The sequence below is a fragment of the Acipenser ruthenus genome, chromosome 4 (genome assembly GCF_902713425.1).
Source record: "Acipenser ruthenus chromosome 4, fAciRut3.2 maternal haplotype, whole genome shotgun sequence".
In the NCBI taxonomy this organism is placed as follows: domain Eukaryota; kingdom Metazoa; phylum Chordata; class Actinopteri; order Acipenseriformes; family Acipenseridae; genus Acipenser; species Acipenser ruthenus.
In genome coordinates this window covers 71,677,515-71,692,527 of record NC_081192.1, presented here as the reverse complement: position 1 = coordinate 71,692,527, position 15,013 = coordinate 71,677,515, and the positions used below count along the sequence as shown (strand labels likewise).

At 36.7% G+C, this 15,013-nt stretch overlaps 1 protein-coding gene across 1 annotated transcript in view; it reads left to right on the top strand.

The window, feature by feature from the left end:
* The window catches only part of LOC117399226 (SH3 domain-binding protein 5), a 43,574-nt gene that overhangs the window by 10,986 nt on the left and 17,575 nt on the right, over positions 1-15,013 (top strand). The window contains exon 3 of the mRNA XM_033998277.3: positions 7,003-7,131. Within this exon, the coding sequence (XP_033854168.3) occupies positions 7,003-7,131 (129 nt within the window). The remainder of the gene's footprint in view (positions 1-7,002; positions 7,132-15,013) is intronic.

Here is a 15,013-nt window from a genome sequence, read left to right as displayed (position 1 = left end):
TCTGTATCGGAGCATCTTACCTGTTGACTCTCAGCCTAGAATTTGGACAAGTAAAACACATGCTCAGAAATCATGGTTTTAAGACCATGGATGAGGCCTGCATGTTTTTTATTGAGAACTATTCCGACATCTTTCCTGCTTTCGCAAAACTTGCAGCAATTGCAATTACGATACCTGTATCTTGTGTACCAGCAGAACAAGGTTTTAGCTGTCAGAACAGACTGCAGACCAGCAAATGCTCTTGTTTATGTGAGGATCATCTAAAACATGACCATTTCAAAGCTCCTGAGAATTATTAAGACTTTGATTTGGAAAGAGCACAAGTCATTTTGGACTTGGGTGCTAAAAGGAAAATTTAAAGAACTTTTAAAAAACAAAACTGTAAATAGTTATGATGTTGACAGCAACCCACAGAGACATTGGTACATGTTCTACAACACTGATTTCTATGTCGTGAATGGGGGATTTTCAAAAGAAAACATTTCATGGTAAGCTTGTCTTTTTCTACTACTACTATTTATACTGTGTACTGTTTTGCATGTTAACGTCATTAATCTAAAATAGTTGCACTGGACAGTAATATAACTGTGTTGATGCAATATGTAAAAACGCAGATGTTATGGTTGAAAATGTAGATCCCATCAGTAAATAATAATAATAAACGCTCACAGGGGTGGGGCAGGGGAGAGAAGGTGAGCTCAATCGCATGCAGATTCAGTGAGTCAGGCCTGAGGGGAGCAGAGTAGCTCTGCGCTTAGTGCAAAAAATAATTGCACATTCCAAATTTAATAATTAAAAAAAAAAAAAAAAAAAAAAAAAAAAAAGCATTGCTTAAACCCTTTACACAAAAACGCACAAGCTTGACTATCGATGCATCACCTCAGCTTTAGTGTACATGGATTCAATTTTTCAGAAAACGTAGTGCATTTGTCCATACGCAGCAGCAACTGGGTCCTTGGAAGATTAAATATGTATGATTCATATATTTGCTTTTTCCTTGGAGGTTCAGTCAAATTTTGTTGCTATGGAACCGGTCTATTTTAGTGTACAATTCCAATATATTTATTTAATAAGACATTCATGAGCAATGCCTGGCTGTTTTTTTTTTTTTTTTTTTTTCTTCCTTCATGCCAGAGGATGTGTGTTAAGTACAACCTCTGAGTGCGCACCAGTTGCTGTGTTTTCCTTTTTGATGGATTTTAACAGGAAATCCTTAAATCTGGAGTTCATTCACAAGGTTTTTTGGCAGTTCTTTTCCACTGTTTTCCCAATCCAGTGCAATATTAAGGAAAGGATGGCAGAATTGCGTAGTTGATGGTTTTATTTTTAGGATACGAGCAGACACTACGCTACTTATTTCAACTGCTTGATTTGTAATCTTCAGCGATCTTGGGCGGAGGTGCCATCCAGGATTTTCTTTTTCGATTTTGTTTATAATACTATACGGTGTATATATACAGTTTAAATTCAATAACCATGTGATACAATATAGAATATTCAAATACAAAGACCTGCTAAGTAGGCCTGTAGCTCGGAGACACTTCGTAACCTCAAAGGTTCATCATTTTTTTTTATTTGCAATTCAGTATTTCCAGCATAGTTCCATTCTCTATGATATTAAATATGAAGAGGCTGCAAGTGTTAATTATTTGCATAGTCAGATTACAATTTAACAAAGGAAATGTTGTGGTTTGTAACAGAGAAATCCTAGGCCACTGCAGCATTCCGAAAACTATGTAATTGAGGTCCAGCTGGTAAGCTTCTGTCACAAAAGCCGTGTGTCTCTGTGAATTCTATTTGTTTCACCTGTTTCACACCTGTAGTTATATTAAGAACAGTAGATGCTTGTTAGTAGCAACACCTGGTAAGAGCAACCGCTGCTTACGAGCAACATTTTCCTGGGAAAACTTTCCTTATCCAGATACCGTAAAACTTATCGCCAGTGTTTATTTCCCGCAATGTGTACAAAAAAAAAGTTTGCTTTGACGTGATCGCAACTAGAAGATGATACAGCTGTATAAGGATCATACAAAAGAACAGACATAAAAAAGAGCAAGGGAAGTGAATGTAAGCTATTATTTATGAGGCTGTGTGGTCCAGTGGTTAAATAAAAGGGCTTGTAACCAGGAGGTCCACGGTTCAAATCCCACCTTAGCCACTGACTCATTGTGTGACCCTGAGCAAGTCACTTAACCTCCTTGTGCTCCGTCTTTCGGGTGAGACGTAATTGTAAGTGACTCTGCAGCTGATGCATAGTTCACACACCCTAGTCTCTAAGTCGCCTTGGATAAAGGTGTCTGCTAAATAAACAAATAATAATAATATAGTATCTATTTGTGCAGTTGGGCACTGTTTCCTTCATACTGACAGCGATATTTTATCTGTAAACATGTAACCTACATTTTAAAAAGTAAACAAAATAAATGTAAGTTTGAAAGTGTGAAAGTCTCTTGGCTACAAATATACTTGAAAAGAATGTAGCATGTACTGTAGCTGTTTTAAGTATCAGAAAAAGCAGGCATCCTTTGTTCAGACATCTCTCCCCATGACAGCAACTGTCGCTTAAGAGCAACATAGCAAAGATAACCATTATGTTGCTACTAACGAGAGTCTACTGTATATCTGCAACAAGCAGAAGGATTGTATTGGGAGGTGTAAACACTTCTTTTCAGTCTTTCTGTCAAAAGAATGTGTTTAATTTCTATAATTATGGTATCAAGTTATGAAAAGGTGAATGCTAAATAATAACATAAATGACTTTACTTGCACTCTGTTTAATTTACTAGTAATAAATGTTTAGAAAATCCATAAATTATAAACTAACATTAAGCAGCAGACAAGTTTATAGAATTTCATCCCTGATGTACTTTTATTACATTGCAATCACATACTGACTGAATGGCATTCTGGTCATTATTAAACAACCTAGCTTTTTGTTGCACAAAGTAGATATGTTGTTCTTCACATACTTGTGTACCAGCACTGGTATACGAGTGAAACTACAGAGTCCACAATGCACCTGACCAACTCGGCTTCCTGAAAAATTAAGACTTTGAGGCTGGCATGCAAAGTGTAAATTGCCTTTATCATGATGCAGTGTCAACAAAGTGATTATCATATCTATGTGGAACAGGAAATGGTATAGGAAAAAGGTATGCAATGTTTAATTTAAGAGTTGTTGTTTTAAAGGATGATGTATAATCAACCTTGGAAACATAATAAGTCAATATTTTGTAAATCTAAAGCAATTTTATTTCCAAAATAATACACCACAAACCTCGATATATCGCGGGTGTCGGGGTCCAATACAATTCTGCTATATATCGAGGGCCGCGATATATTATTATTTATTTTCTTAGCAGACGCCCTTATCCGAGGCGACTTACAGTCATAAACAAATACATTTCAAGAATCACAGTAAAAGTATTAATACAATTAAGAGCAAGATAAAATACAATGACTTCAGTTCTAGCAAGTACAAGTATATGACAAAATACAATTTCAATAACAGAGCAAATAACAGTGTCAGTGATAGTTACATCTATAGCGAGAGATCCATCGAAAAACAAATAGGCTAAAAACAAATACTGTACAACGACTCCCCCGTTTTATCAGGGGTGTCTGGGTCCAATATAAATCCTCTACGCAACCCGCTTTTTCTAATTTTTCGTATTAAAAGCAGCACACCCTTTTAATTCATACTGCAGAGGGTAATTGCTTCTCATCAACTTAAATCTCCAATTAACTTATTTGTATTTGTATTTGCTTGCGATTGTAAGTCGCCCTGGATAAGGGTGTCTGCTAAGAAATAAATAATAATAATAATAATAATAATAATAATAACTTCATGAATCTTCCTCTCATTTCTCAAATGCCCAAACCACTGCATTGAAAGAATCCACTCACAACACAAGAGGCTTGTTGCTAGGGAGCTGACGTCACTGCCCTGTGACTTTGCATTGTTTAAAAAAATGCTTCAGCAAGTAGACGTTTAATTTGCTTTGTTATTGTGCAATGCGTGTGTATATGATAACAGTACGATATTAATGCTTTGTTTTTAATTGTTCTGTATATTTTAGTTTGATGTGCAGTACAAAATAAAACGAACAGTAATTCTAAGTGAAATTGCCTATGTATATTGCAGCTAAGGCGTGCACAGTTAGACTATAAATGTAGAGCCAACTCCAGGACCATGATAAAGCCGAATCCGCAGTATCGCGAGGGGCGATATAACGAGGGGTGGGTGTATTTGTTTATTTTTATTCTCAGGTTGCATGTGTAAGTTACCTGTAAATTTGCTGAAAGTTTGTTTAAGGAGACCTAGAAAATCTATAGTGCATTACATAACCCCTGATACATAACCAGTGTTTCCCCTAGAAAATCACATAGTCAGGTGTTGTCTGTGCAGCTTATTTTTCATGGCTTGGAGAAAAAAACAGCCATGGTCTTCTGATAATCATATTCTGAAACTGGAAGTCAGTAAACCTCCTGGCTGTGTTTCAAACAAACACTCGCGTCTTTGATATTTAACAAGTTTGATTTGTCTTACATTGACACTTCAACACACAAATCTTAATTCATGCACGCGAACTGAAAATTGATCACTGGAGGAAGTATCAAAATAAGTGAAAATACTCTCCCATATGGATTATTAAGAGCATTATACTTCTTCATTGGTAATTTACGCTATTCACATTGTATAATCGTTAGTTACACAAAGCATTTCCTTTACAGTTACAAATCAATCAACCTATTATTTATTTTTTAAAGGTTGTAAACATACCATGGTCAGTGTTGTACAGGCAGGGGCCTTTACCCATTCCAGGGCTCTACGTTTAGATTTTTAACTACTGGCCCCTTGGGCCACTGAGCTAGTGTTTTTACTGGCCCTGATGCAATTTTATCTGGCCCAATATATTTATATATTTTTTCATGATGGTTTTTATTTTCAGTATGTTTCTAACTGTGTATGGTAACCAAAGAGAGCCCACGTCTCAAAAGAAAGTGGCTAAACAAAGCCTTCAATACATGTTACTTCAGCCATTAAACATGCACACATTTGTGTGCTTGTCGGAAAATGAAAATACTGTATTCAAGATTTGAAAATGTATGTGTACAAATAATACTCTCTTTTTTTCACAAACAAACCCGCAACCAAGCTGTTACCATATGGTCACAGCAACACTAAAACTGAATTATAATAATCCTAATTATTTTATTCTGAACACACTACAGCAAAAAATATTATTTGGTGGTTTGCACAATATTATGCTACTGCTTTAATTGGAAGAGATACATGCTGTGACATTGCTGCTGATTGAGTTCTGTGTTTTAATTCGGTAAACAAAAGGAAAAACTTTTGCCTAAGGAAATAGGGTATTGAATGAAGAAATCTCTTCTTGGACATTGTTTGTACACTTTGCGAACCCGGCTAAACTTTACTGGCTTACACTGTAATGCTGTCTGCTTGTACACACTCATTTGCCTTTTATTCTTGGCAGCGTAAGGGACCAGAGTTCGGGTAATCGAATATACAAATGTTGCACCCTGTGTATTCAAATAGGAAATTCTTGGAAATTCCCATCCCTATCCTAATACACACTATTAAAACAATATTCATAATACAAAATAATAACAATCCTTCTCAGAGCGTTGTCGCTTGTGTAGCCTCTCCCAAGTCAGCGCCAATCTTGCTGAGTGATACCAACGAGTCCTGGAAAGATTGTGAATGGCATTTCCTCGTCAACCCTTGTACTTTTCTCCCCTTTCAAGCAGAAAAAGGATGGTATTTTTGACTGACCTTTGGCGGTCCGCTTTTTGGGTGACATTCTGAATGCGAAGGGTATGAAAGCAAGACGAGCATTAATTACTTTCAGACCGTCGGGCCTGATTCCGATTAAATATCAGTATGTAATAATTTCGATAAAATTTCGATTTATCTCTTTGTATGTGATGTAGCTTCAACATTTCCCCAAATATTAGTAACTTAGCTAGCTAGCTACCTATTGGTGGTGATAGTAATAACATGATCCAACCAACATTTTATACTAATTTGCTCACGATATTCATGTCATGATTTAAAGTTACACTGTAGATGATGCAAACGTTAAAATGTTAATAAGCAACAAATTATATTTTGTAATGTAATTGATTGATCTGGAATCAAACTAATTTAGGCTACTTGCGCTAGCTATGTATATATTGTTTTAAAATTTAACTGTGTTGGTGAGAGAAAAAATCGTTATGAAACTTACCGAGTGCCTGTAAATGATAATCCGCTTCTTGCTTTATGTATCATTTCTCACCCAATCATATTTCGATACGATAATTGGCCACTTCTTGCATTGGCCGTAATTTCACAGCCAATCATGTTTCAGTACAACCACAGGGTTATTCACATGACGTAAACACCAAATACGTCACGTTACATAGGGGGTGGGGAGGTGAAGCCGTGCTGGAGCCTTGCAGAGCCTGTTCCGCTAAAACAAACTAACTTCACACACGCAATTATGATTTTTTTTTTTTTTTTTTCCCAATTTTGTAGGCCCGGTGGCTGCCTTTTTTGACCTGCCGGGCCTGTAGAATGGTAGGGGAACCACTGATAACTGTAACATTACTGGCCTGCTGTTTTGGGTGGAGTTATCCACTTGGAAAGTATCCTTTAGGCAAGTCCTGTAGTTTGTTCATTTTTCTTGGCAGTAAAATTGTTTGCTTAAGTTAACAAGGAGTTTTCTTTGTTTCTCAAAACAAACCAATGCCTGGTGTGTTTTCCAGAAAGGCCTGTGGTCTGGTATAACAATTTATGTTTAAACCTTAAAGCTGCATGCTGTTTAGTTTTAAACCAGCTTCTAATCTTTGCTGGAATACTGTGCATAATACCCAAGTAGCCGTCCGGCTCATGTTGTAGTTTGTTATAGTAGTTTTCATTAAATGATAAAGTATTGAAATATGACTCACTGGCAGGTTTTGGTTTTGATTTCTGATTGTTGTTGCACTCTGCAGGAAGCCCGTCAGAAGTTCCGATCCGTGTTGGTAGAAGCTACAGTCAAGCTTGATGAGCTGGTGAAGAAGATTGGAAAAGCTGTGGAAGAGTCCAAACCTTACTGGGAGGCCCGCAGAGTAGCCCGGCAGGTGAGTGTCACTTAAAGACTTCTAGACTTATAGTCAAAATGTCAAATAATATTAGCCCCCCACCCCCATCTTCATCAATAGCCACATTGGTGTACAGTTTCCTTCATCTGACACGCTGTGTGTCTCTGTGGCGATGCCTATCCTGTCATTTAGCAGGAGCGACTGAAATACTCTGATCTCTCTGGCCTAGTGGTGTTGTCTAGGTCAAGTAAGAGAGAGTGTTTGTGCTCTTGTGGGGATGGATAAATCAATATTGATCTTCTCACCTGGTGGGCACTCAATGCATTGCACTTGATTTCCTCTTTTTTGTATAAGTCTAGTGGTTCTCAAACTTCTTGGACCCTTGCCGTCTCTTGTATTAATAACATTGAATCATTCAATATAGTTTTAATATGTGCAATGGTGCATTCCAACCACCTCCGTTACCCATAGCTACAGTATTGGTATCACCCTGCATGTTTAAGAATGCCTGTTTTTTTTGTATCTGTCAGGAGTGTGAGTAATTTAGAGCCATAAAAAGAAATAATGATTCATTTAATATTTATTTCTAGTAATATGTTGTGTTGCAGCAGCAGGAGGCTTAGCGTGGTTAATGAGTCTGTTCAGACCATTTATATTTGTTGCAATAAAATTATACAATTTTAATAATTTTCTAAATGATTTAACAATTTTCCAGTTGATTATTCTAATAAACGATTACACATGCCCAACCCTACTAGCAATGTCCCTGCTCTGACCAGTCATGCTGAGCACGTATTGTAGGTTACATGCTCTCCAGGCCCTTTGCCAGAGTACACTTGTGTCTAGACTCGGTCAACTGTGGCCAGCAGTCAAACCCACAGACTTCCAACCCTCAAACCTAACCGTTTATTTAGTTCAGAAGTTTTGTGCACATTTTCACAATATTTACACAGAGTTGTGCTTTGAGAATCCAGACACTAATATTTACTCATTTCAGAAACTTCATGATAAGGTTTTACTTTGATTTGGCAGCTATGCACACCTCATTGTGTTATCCTGTATTTATTTGCCTTTCTTGATTTTTATGTTTTTTTTTTAAATTATTTATTTATTATTTTGTCTTGCAACATTGGAGACTGTAACAAGAAATTAAACATTCTGTATCCTTTGTATGTTAATGTTGACGCAAGTCATAAGGAACAGCTCGTCCCCAGGGCTAGATCGTCTGTTGGTAAAGCTGTTTTATTACTCTTTCAGCTCTGGGAACAGTAACTGCCATAAAGGGAAAGAAAGACGCAGTTTGTAGGTCCTTAGGAAGGGATTAGATGTATTTAATGAGCCTGGTTCTTCCTAGTAGTAAATTAATTTAAAGTAATTACGGGAAAGTTTTTATAACTTGATTCAAGTCGATAAAAGTTTGAGCTACCGGTAATGCCTTTGCCAGTGTTCTGTTTAAGAAAGCTGTCTGTTTTGTGTGTGTATGTATTTGTGAAATATATTTTTAGCGAGTGGCCTTATTGGTGTTGTGTAACAGTAAAACAGTTGTTCACTTGACTCTTATGTGATGTAAAATGATCATTTCAAAATTGTAAATCAGCTTTTCTGTTGTTTTGGCTGCCTTTCCAAATTGTGAAGCAGTTTGAGTTTGCTGCACACATGTGTCAGAAGATGAATGGTCACAGCTATGTTAAGTTTCAATTATCATGCATTCCACAGCAAAAGATAGCTTTATATTTAGAGACACAACTGTTGCTAATTACTGCTCAGACTCACATCAAGTACAATAACACAGTGCAAATAACCTACTTTCCAATCAAGTTATTTACATCGCTTCCTTTAAAACAATTCTGTTTATAAAAGTCAGATATAATTACTACTAAAACCAGTCATAGGATCACCAATGATCAACTCTCAGAATCCACCTCTTTCCTGTCCACTGCATCCTGTTTACACAATAACCTTATGTACTAAAATTCAATTTTTTGGTATGTTTAGAGTTAATCTGCGTCCGTCACAAGTTAAATGATTTTGGTGTATCAATCTAGCTCCCAAAGGCTATTAGTGCTCCTCAGAAACCCACCACACTATTTGGTCCAGTATTGCAGTTTCTGCTTGAGAGAGGCTTGCGGATCAATTGCAGCAGGTGGTGGTTAAGGGTTCAGGTGTGCTCCCAGTTGCTAGTCTTTCACCTAAATTCACAAATTTGTACATTAATAATGACATTCTATATATTTGCTAGTCCCTTAACCACATAAACTAAACTTATGTGGTATATGCATCAGTTTAAATATCACCCTTCCTCTAAGTCTTAGATGATATCAACATCTGACATGTCGGCAGTGTGTTTTAAAGATATGAACAGTTAACTGACAAAACCCCCTGAGGGTAAGAATGTTCCCTCCTGAGGTGTTTTAAAATATGAACTGAAACGGAACCAGTGTATCTAAAAACCTGTGACTGTACTTCAGTTAAACTTCTCTTGCTTCTTAACACCACAACCCCACTAAGACATTGCTGCTTAAGAAAGCTAATCGCAGCTTTAGTTTCAATTGATTGTAAACTGCAAATTATTAAGGGTGAGCCACGCTACAGTCAGTACTCGGATATCTGTTACCCAGATCCACGTCCGTCGCGTTTTACTGCCCTTGTATTAAGAATATCCGTCACAGTCTGTATTTGTTTTCTTTTGTCTCTCGCTTGCCAAATCAGTTTGTTTTTACTGTGCATTTACACAGCGCTTCCTCCAGTTTCACCTGACAAAAATGCAGCCAAAACAAAGCGAACGAGACAAGCTAATGTAACAGTTAATCATTAAACAGTTTGATACTGTGGTGTATTTTTTTTTTTAAATCTGATCTTTAGTAGCTTTTGTGCATTTTCATTTGCAAGTGAATGGTGACATTAGGGCCAAGCACTGTATTCTGCAAATTTGAATACTGATTACTTTGTACACAGTTCTGTGCATGGGTAACTATGGCAAAGTGGTTTGCAGTGCGCAGGTGTAGTAGTGATGCGGTACTCGGGAAGAATAGACACAAGACAGTTCACAGCAACACTTAAATAATAAGCACGGGCTCTACAAAGCAATGTGTATTGCTCCGTGCAAAACAATGGGTTCATTCCCAAAATAATACGTCCCGATATACAGTCAACCCTCTTTATACCACCTGGCAAGGGCCATGGGCAAAAACGGGCGATAAGCGAGGGTGGCGTTATAGTGAAGGTCAAAAAAAAAAAAAAACACCCAAAACCTTCTGTGTTTGCAATAAATGTAAACATTTTATTGTTTTAGTTATACAATTACAGTATCGCCAGGCCATTTTGATAAAACATTAATCTTTTTTAAAACTACAGTACTAGTTCTTAACACAACAGAATGGTTAGGAGAGAGAGAAAAAGATAAGAAAAGCACTAGGATAGCCGCTTGGGTGTGTTTTGGATGTGTTTTTGGGGTTGTAGTGTTTCGTTCAAACAGTTTATTTGTTTCCTTGTTTGTTTTGTTTGTTTTTTTTATAATAAAAGTGTGCGAAAGCGCTTCCATGTCTGGGTCTACTGTTTCAAAGGGCGCAGACTAACCTTGCCCGACACCGCTACGCCACACGCTTATGCGCACTTTACAATACAACCCCAAAAACAAAACACACCCAAGCTTTGGCTAGCCTGGTGCTTTTCTTATGTTTTTCTCTCTTTCTTTAACACACAACTGCAAACTCTCATCTCTCTCCTATACACACTACAAACTCTCCTACACTCCCCTTTATACCATGAGGCCAGGGGTTAATTACATTACAGCAGCAGAACACTCTCTCCTGTGTGTTCACCATGGATATTTTCCTTACAAGCAGCTTCATCAGACTGACTGACTGAGCAGACAGATGTATTGAATAGCCAGAAATACAACTCTTGATTGTACGTCTGTAATCTCCCACAAACAGCACCAGCCCATTCAGAGTTTCAGACCAATCGGGAAGTCTTTCTCTGTGCTGTTCTGATAGCTCTATAGTCTTGATTCTCTTTGCTTTATGATTAGCTTCATGACTGATGAGGTCTAATACCTTCAATCATGTTCTTTTATGTATAGTCTTTTATGGACAGCAGTGTGGAGTAATGGTTAGGGCTTTGGACTCTTGACCGGAGGGTCGTGGGTTCAATCCCTGGTAGGGGACACTGCTGTTGTACCCTTAAGCAAGGTACTTTACCTAGATTGCTCCAGTAAAAACCTGACTGTATAAATGGGTAATTGTATGTAAAAAAAATGTGATATCTTGTAACAATTGTAAGTCGCCCTGGATAAGGGCGTCTGCTAAGAAATAAATAATAATAATAATATAGTAAGCATACTTTAAAATGGGTACTATATCTCCAGTGATTTGTGTGTAATATGTAGGATAATTTCATGGTTATTCTCTTATCGGTTCTCTGTATAATTCTTAGTTTTAGCTATCAAATTACATATGGGACAATGTTGGCTGAACACGACACTAACTAAATAAATAAAAAACACGATTTGACTTTTTAGGTTTCTGTGTATTAAACAGGGTTTTTTTTTATATTCCTATTAATTGAGTTAAAACAAATAAACATATCTGGTACTGTATATGTTGGAAGGTATTTTAAGTACAGTGAGTCTGAGGCTCTATTTTTTGTTTTATACAGTAAATAGTGTTTTTTACCTTTTGAAAAATAATGGACTAATTTAAGACTGGAGTGAAAAAAAAAATTGAAACTGTCTCAATTTTCTTTCTTTTTGATAAACAGCTGTATTCTGTGTTTCTCTATGCAGGGCTGTTCATACAACAAACAAAAGGGTAAGTAATGTGTCAGACTTTTAAACAATGTTATATAATGCCAGCTCAATTTTTAGCAACTTTATTTTGAATGTTCTACTGTGCAGCTAGAAAAATTGAAGGTACAATAGCCTAAACAAAAGTTACAATAGATGACTCAAAATAAGTTTACTCACCAATTAGCATCATAATTTACTCGAATCAGCTAAAAAGTCAATCAGACTGAATACACTGCGGTCTATGATAATGTGCTCTAAGTGATTCAAATCATGAATCATAATGCAGTATACAATTGATGCTTCTGAATGCTGAGGTTTAATACTGTGCACATGAGTCCAACTAAGCACATGACTTATGAATGTTAATGTCTGGCTATCTTGTTCTGACCTATATTTTTTAAACTCTAGAACAGTGGAAACCTGTTATTTTTTAGTTTTTTGCCAAAAAGGGTAACCATAATGTCAGATCACTTTTTAAAACCACTGGTATAGAAAACCACCTGTCAGTAGTTACTGCTGAGGCAGTCCCCTTGGTGGTCGTTTTAAGCAAGTTTGAGTATTACAGCTGCAGTGTCACTCAACTAGGAATACGTCCGTATACAATTTAGACAGTATAATAACCGTCAGAAATACCACACGTTGTGCGTGACGAGGCAAAGCAGAGAAGTCTGTATATTGTATGTATACGGACACCCTGAAGGACTTTATTGCATTTATAATCCAGGTCAAACAGTGGATTTGAAAAAGAAAAACCTGAAATCATTTTTAGGTTAAAACGTTTTTTTTTATTTTTTTTTTTATTTTTTTTTTATTAGGTAGCCTTATGCCAAAAAAGGAAACCAAAAGTAGTCCCATTTATAAGTTTATACTACACAAGCAGAGTAAATTTTTGATGTATTTTTCTTTTCTCTCACTGACAAAATCGAAAGCTGGATCAAGAAGCTGCTCTTGTGGTACGATCGCGTAAACCGTGGCAGCCTAGAAGCATTTGCAATTTTTTTGTTGTTTTTCTTTTACTGTTGGCTGTAAAAAATATTGCGTAGTCATTTTTATTGCTTGAGGGTGATGTGCATATTGTGCAGGGAGACAGAAAGACATGTTAAGTACAAATAAGCTTGCTGATATGGTTGTCGATGTAAAACAAAGAAAAAGATACAAGAGGCCAAATCAAAAAAATGCTTTACAGTCCTGTAAGCATAATATATGGCAAGTTTTAGTTGAGAAGAAATATGTGTTTCTACAGCTTTAAAGGATGTATTTGAGAGCTCTGGTCTGAGATCACAGGAGACACTTTCTATGATGGTCCTGTTGTTGCGTACTGATTATGGTCACTGTGCATTTTGCTGTAAAGCCTTGATTGCTTGGCATTCGAATACTGTATCCACTCAGCTTGGTGCTACTTATTGTGATCCATGTTTGTATTTATTTATTTATTTTCTTCTCAATGATGTGAATCTCAAAAGTGTGTTTTCTGTTCTAGATTAATGTAATGTAAAATATTTGGTATGGCTGCTGTTGAAATTTGTTATCATGTCCATCTTACCCCTAATGGTATTTCATGTCACATTTGCTTATTCTCCTGGAATAATGAGTCTGTAAGGAACATTCAGATCTGGTCATTGAGAAATTGGTCTCCGGTTCAATCTTGTATGTTTTTGTTTGAAATAACTGGACTGATCCAGCCTGTGGGTTTCCTGATGGATGAGACATTTTTAAACTGCATGAGACTACTGCTTCTGCACTCTTTACTAAAGGTGAAACTAATACAAGGTGGCCTGGCTTTGGTTTATGGCCTCGTTCACTGCATAATCCATTATCTCTAGTAATTACTGTCGGGGGCCGTGGAAGGTCATTTAAATCGTACTTCTTGTGTAGGATGATGCTGTTTTCTTCTCCCGGAGATTGCTGATGGTCTTGACTGCTAGCTGGTTTCTTGTGAGGAAGATTTCAATAAGCTTTAGCACCCATGACACACACAAACAGATACTACTTTACCTACTGTAATCTCTTGGTAATTTTAATATGGAGTAAATAACGCAATGTGTTGGGTTTTGGGAAAACTCGATTTAAGATGAAGTGTCTTCCCAAAATGGCTGTAAGTATTTGAAAAGTTCGAATGTATTATTGAAGAGTTCTTCCCTACAATAATACATTGCATCCTAGTTTCTGAGCTTAATTTAATGATGGATATTTATTTGTATCTTTTGTGCTTTCTCTTTTTTGTCTTTTCTCAAACAAGACCAGGTTCCCTTATTTATTTTGAGGCTGTTTGAAAATATGGTACACCCCACAGTGTTCTGTATGATCTGTTTTACTCCAGTCATTTGAAAGGTGAATACATTCTATAGCATTTTGTAGAAACCGCACAAGTGTGCTTGACAAACAACTTGCTACAGGTCTGAAATCACAGTGCACAATACATCAGGAAGAAATACCACATTAAAGAAACATGATATTTCTTACATCCCCTTGGGCAGAGTGTAGCAGATGAGCAGGTCAATAGTTGCAAACTGGTGTACCGGCTGAACTTAGAGAGAAGACATGTTTGAGAACTCTTGAAGCAACAATACTGCTTTGGAACAGAAAATTACATACAAATTCAGGGCATGAAGTTAAGGTCATGAAGGGCAAGGCAATGTTGCCTTCATTGGGTGTGAAAATTCAGGAGCACCAAGGCAGTTCTCAAAACATAAATCCAACCCCCATTGTAAAAATAAAATGGTATAAAGAAGTCAAATTTAAAAACAACAAACGTTCATAATGAAAAAACACAAAGGGTAATTTGGCAAAAAATAAACATTCAAGGTATTTTTACTAAACTCAGTCACACACCACTGACTAATTGATGTAACTTAAAAAAAAAAGGATGGTGAGTAAGTAGATTCAAGAAAATGCACAGAGTCCTTTTCTTCACTCAGTTGTTAGGTTTATTGAAATATGCAGGGAGTCTGGTCCCAGGTACAGGACAAACAGAATACTCGTTCTTACAATTGTTGCATGACATTAAATACCCTTCTGCATAGGTGTCTCTCTCCTCCTCTTTCTCTGACACTTAACCAATAGAAAAGGTACAACTCATTATCCTGTTACCATATATTTCATTTAGTGTGAGTGTGTGTGTAGTCTAGTGTGACG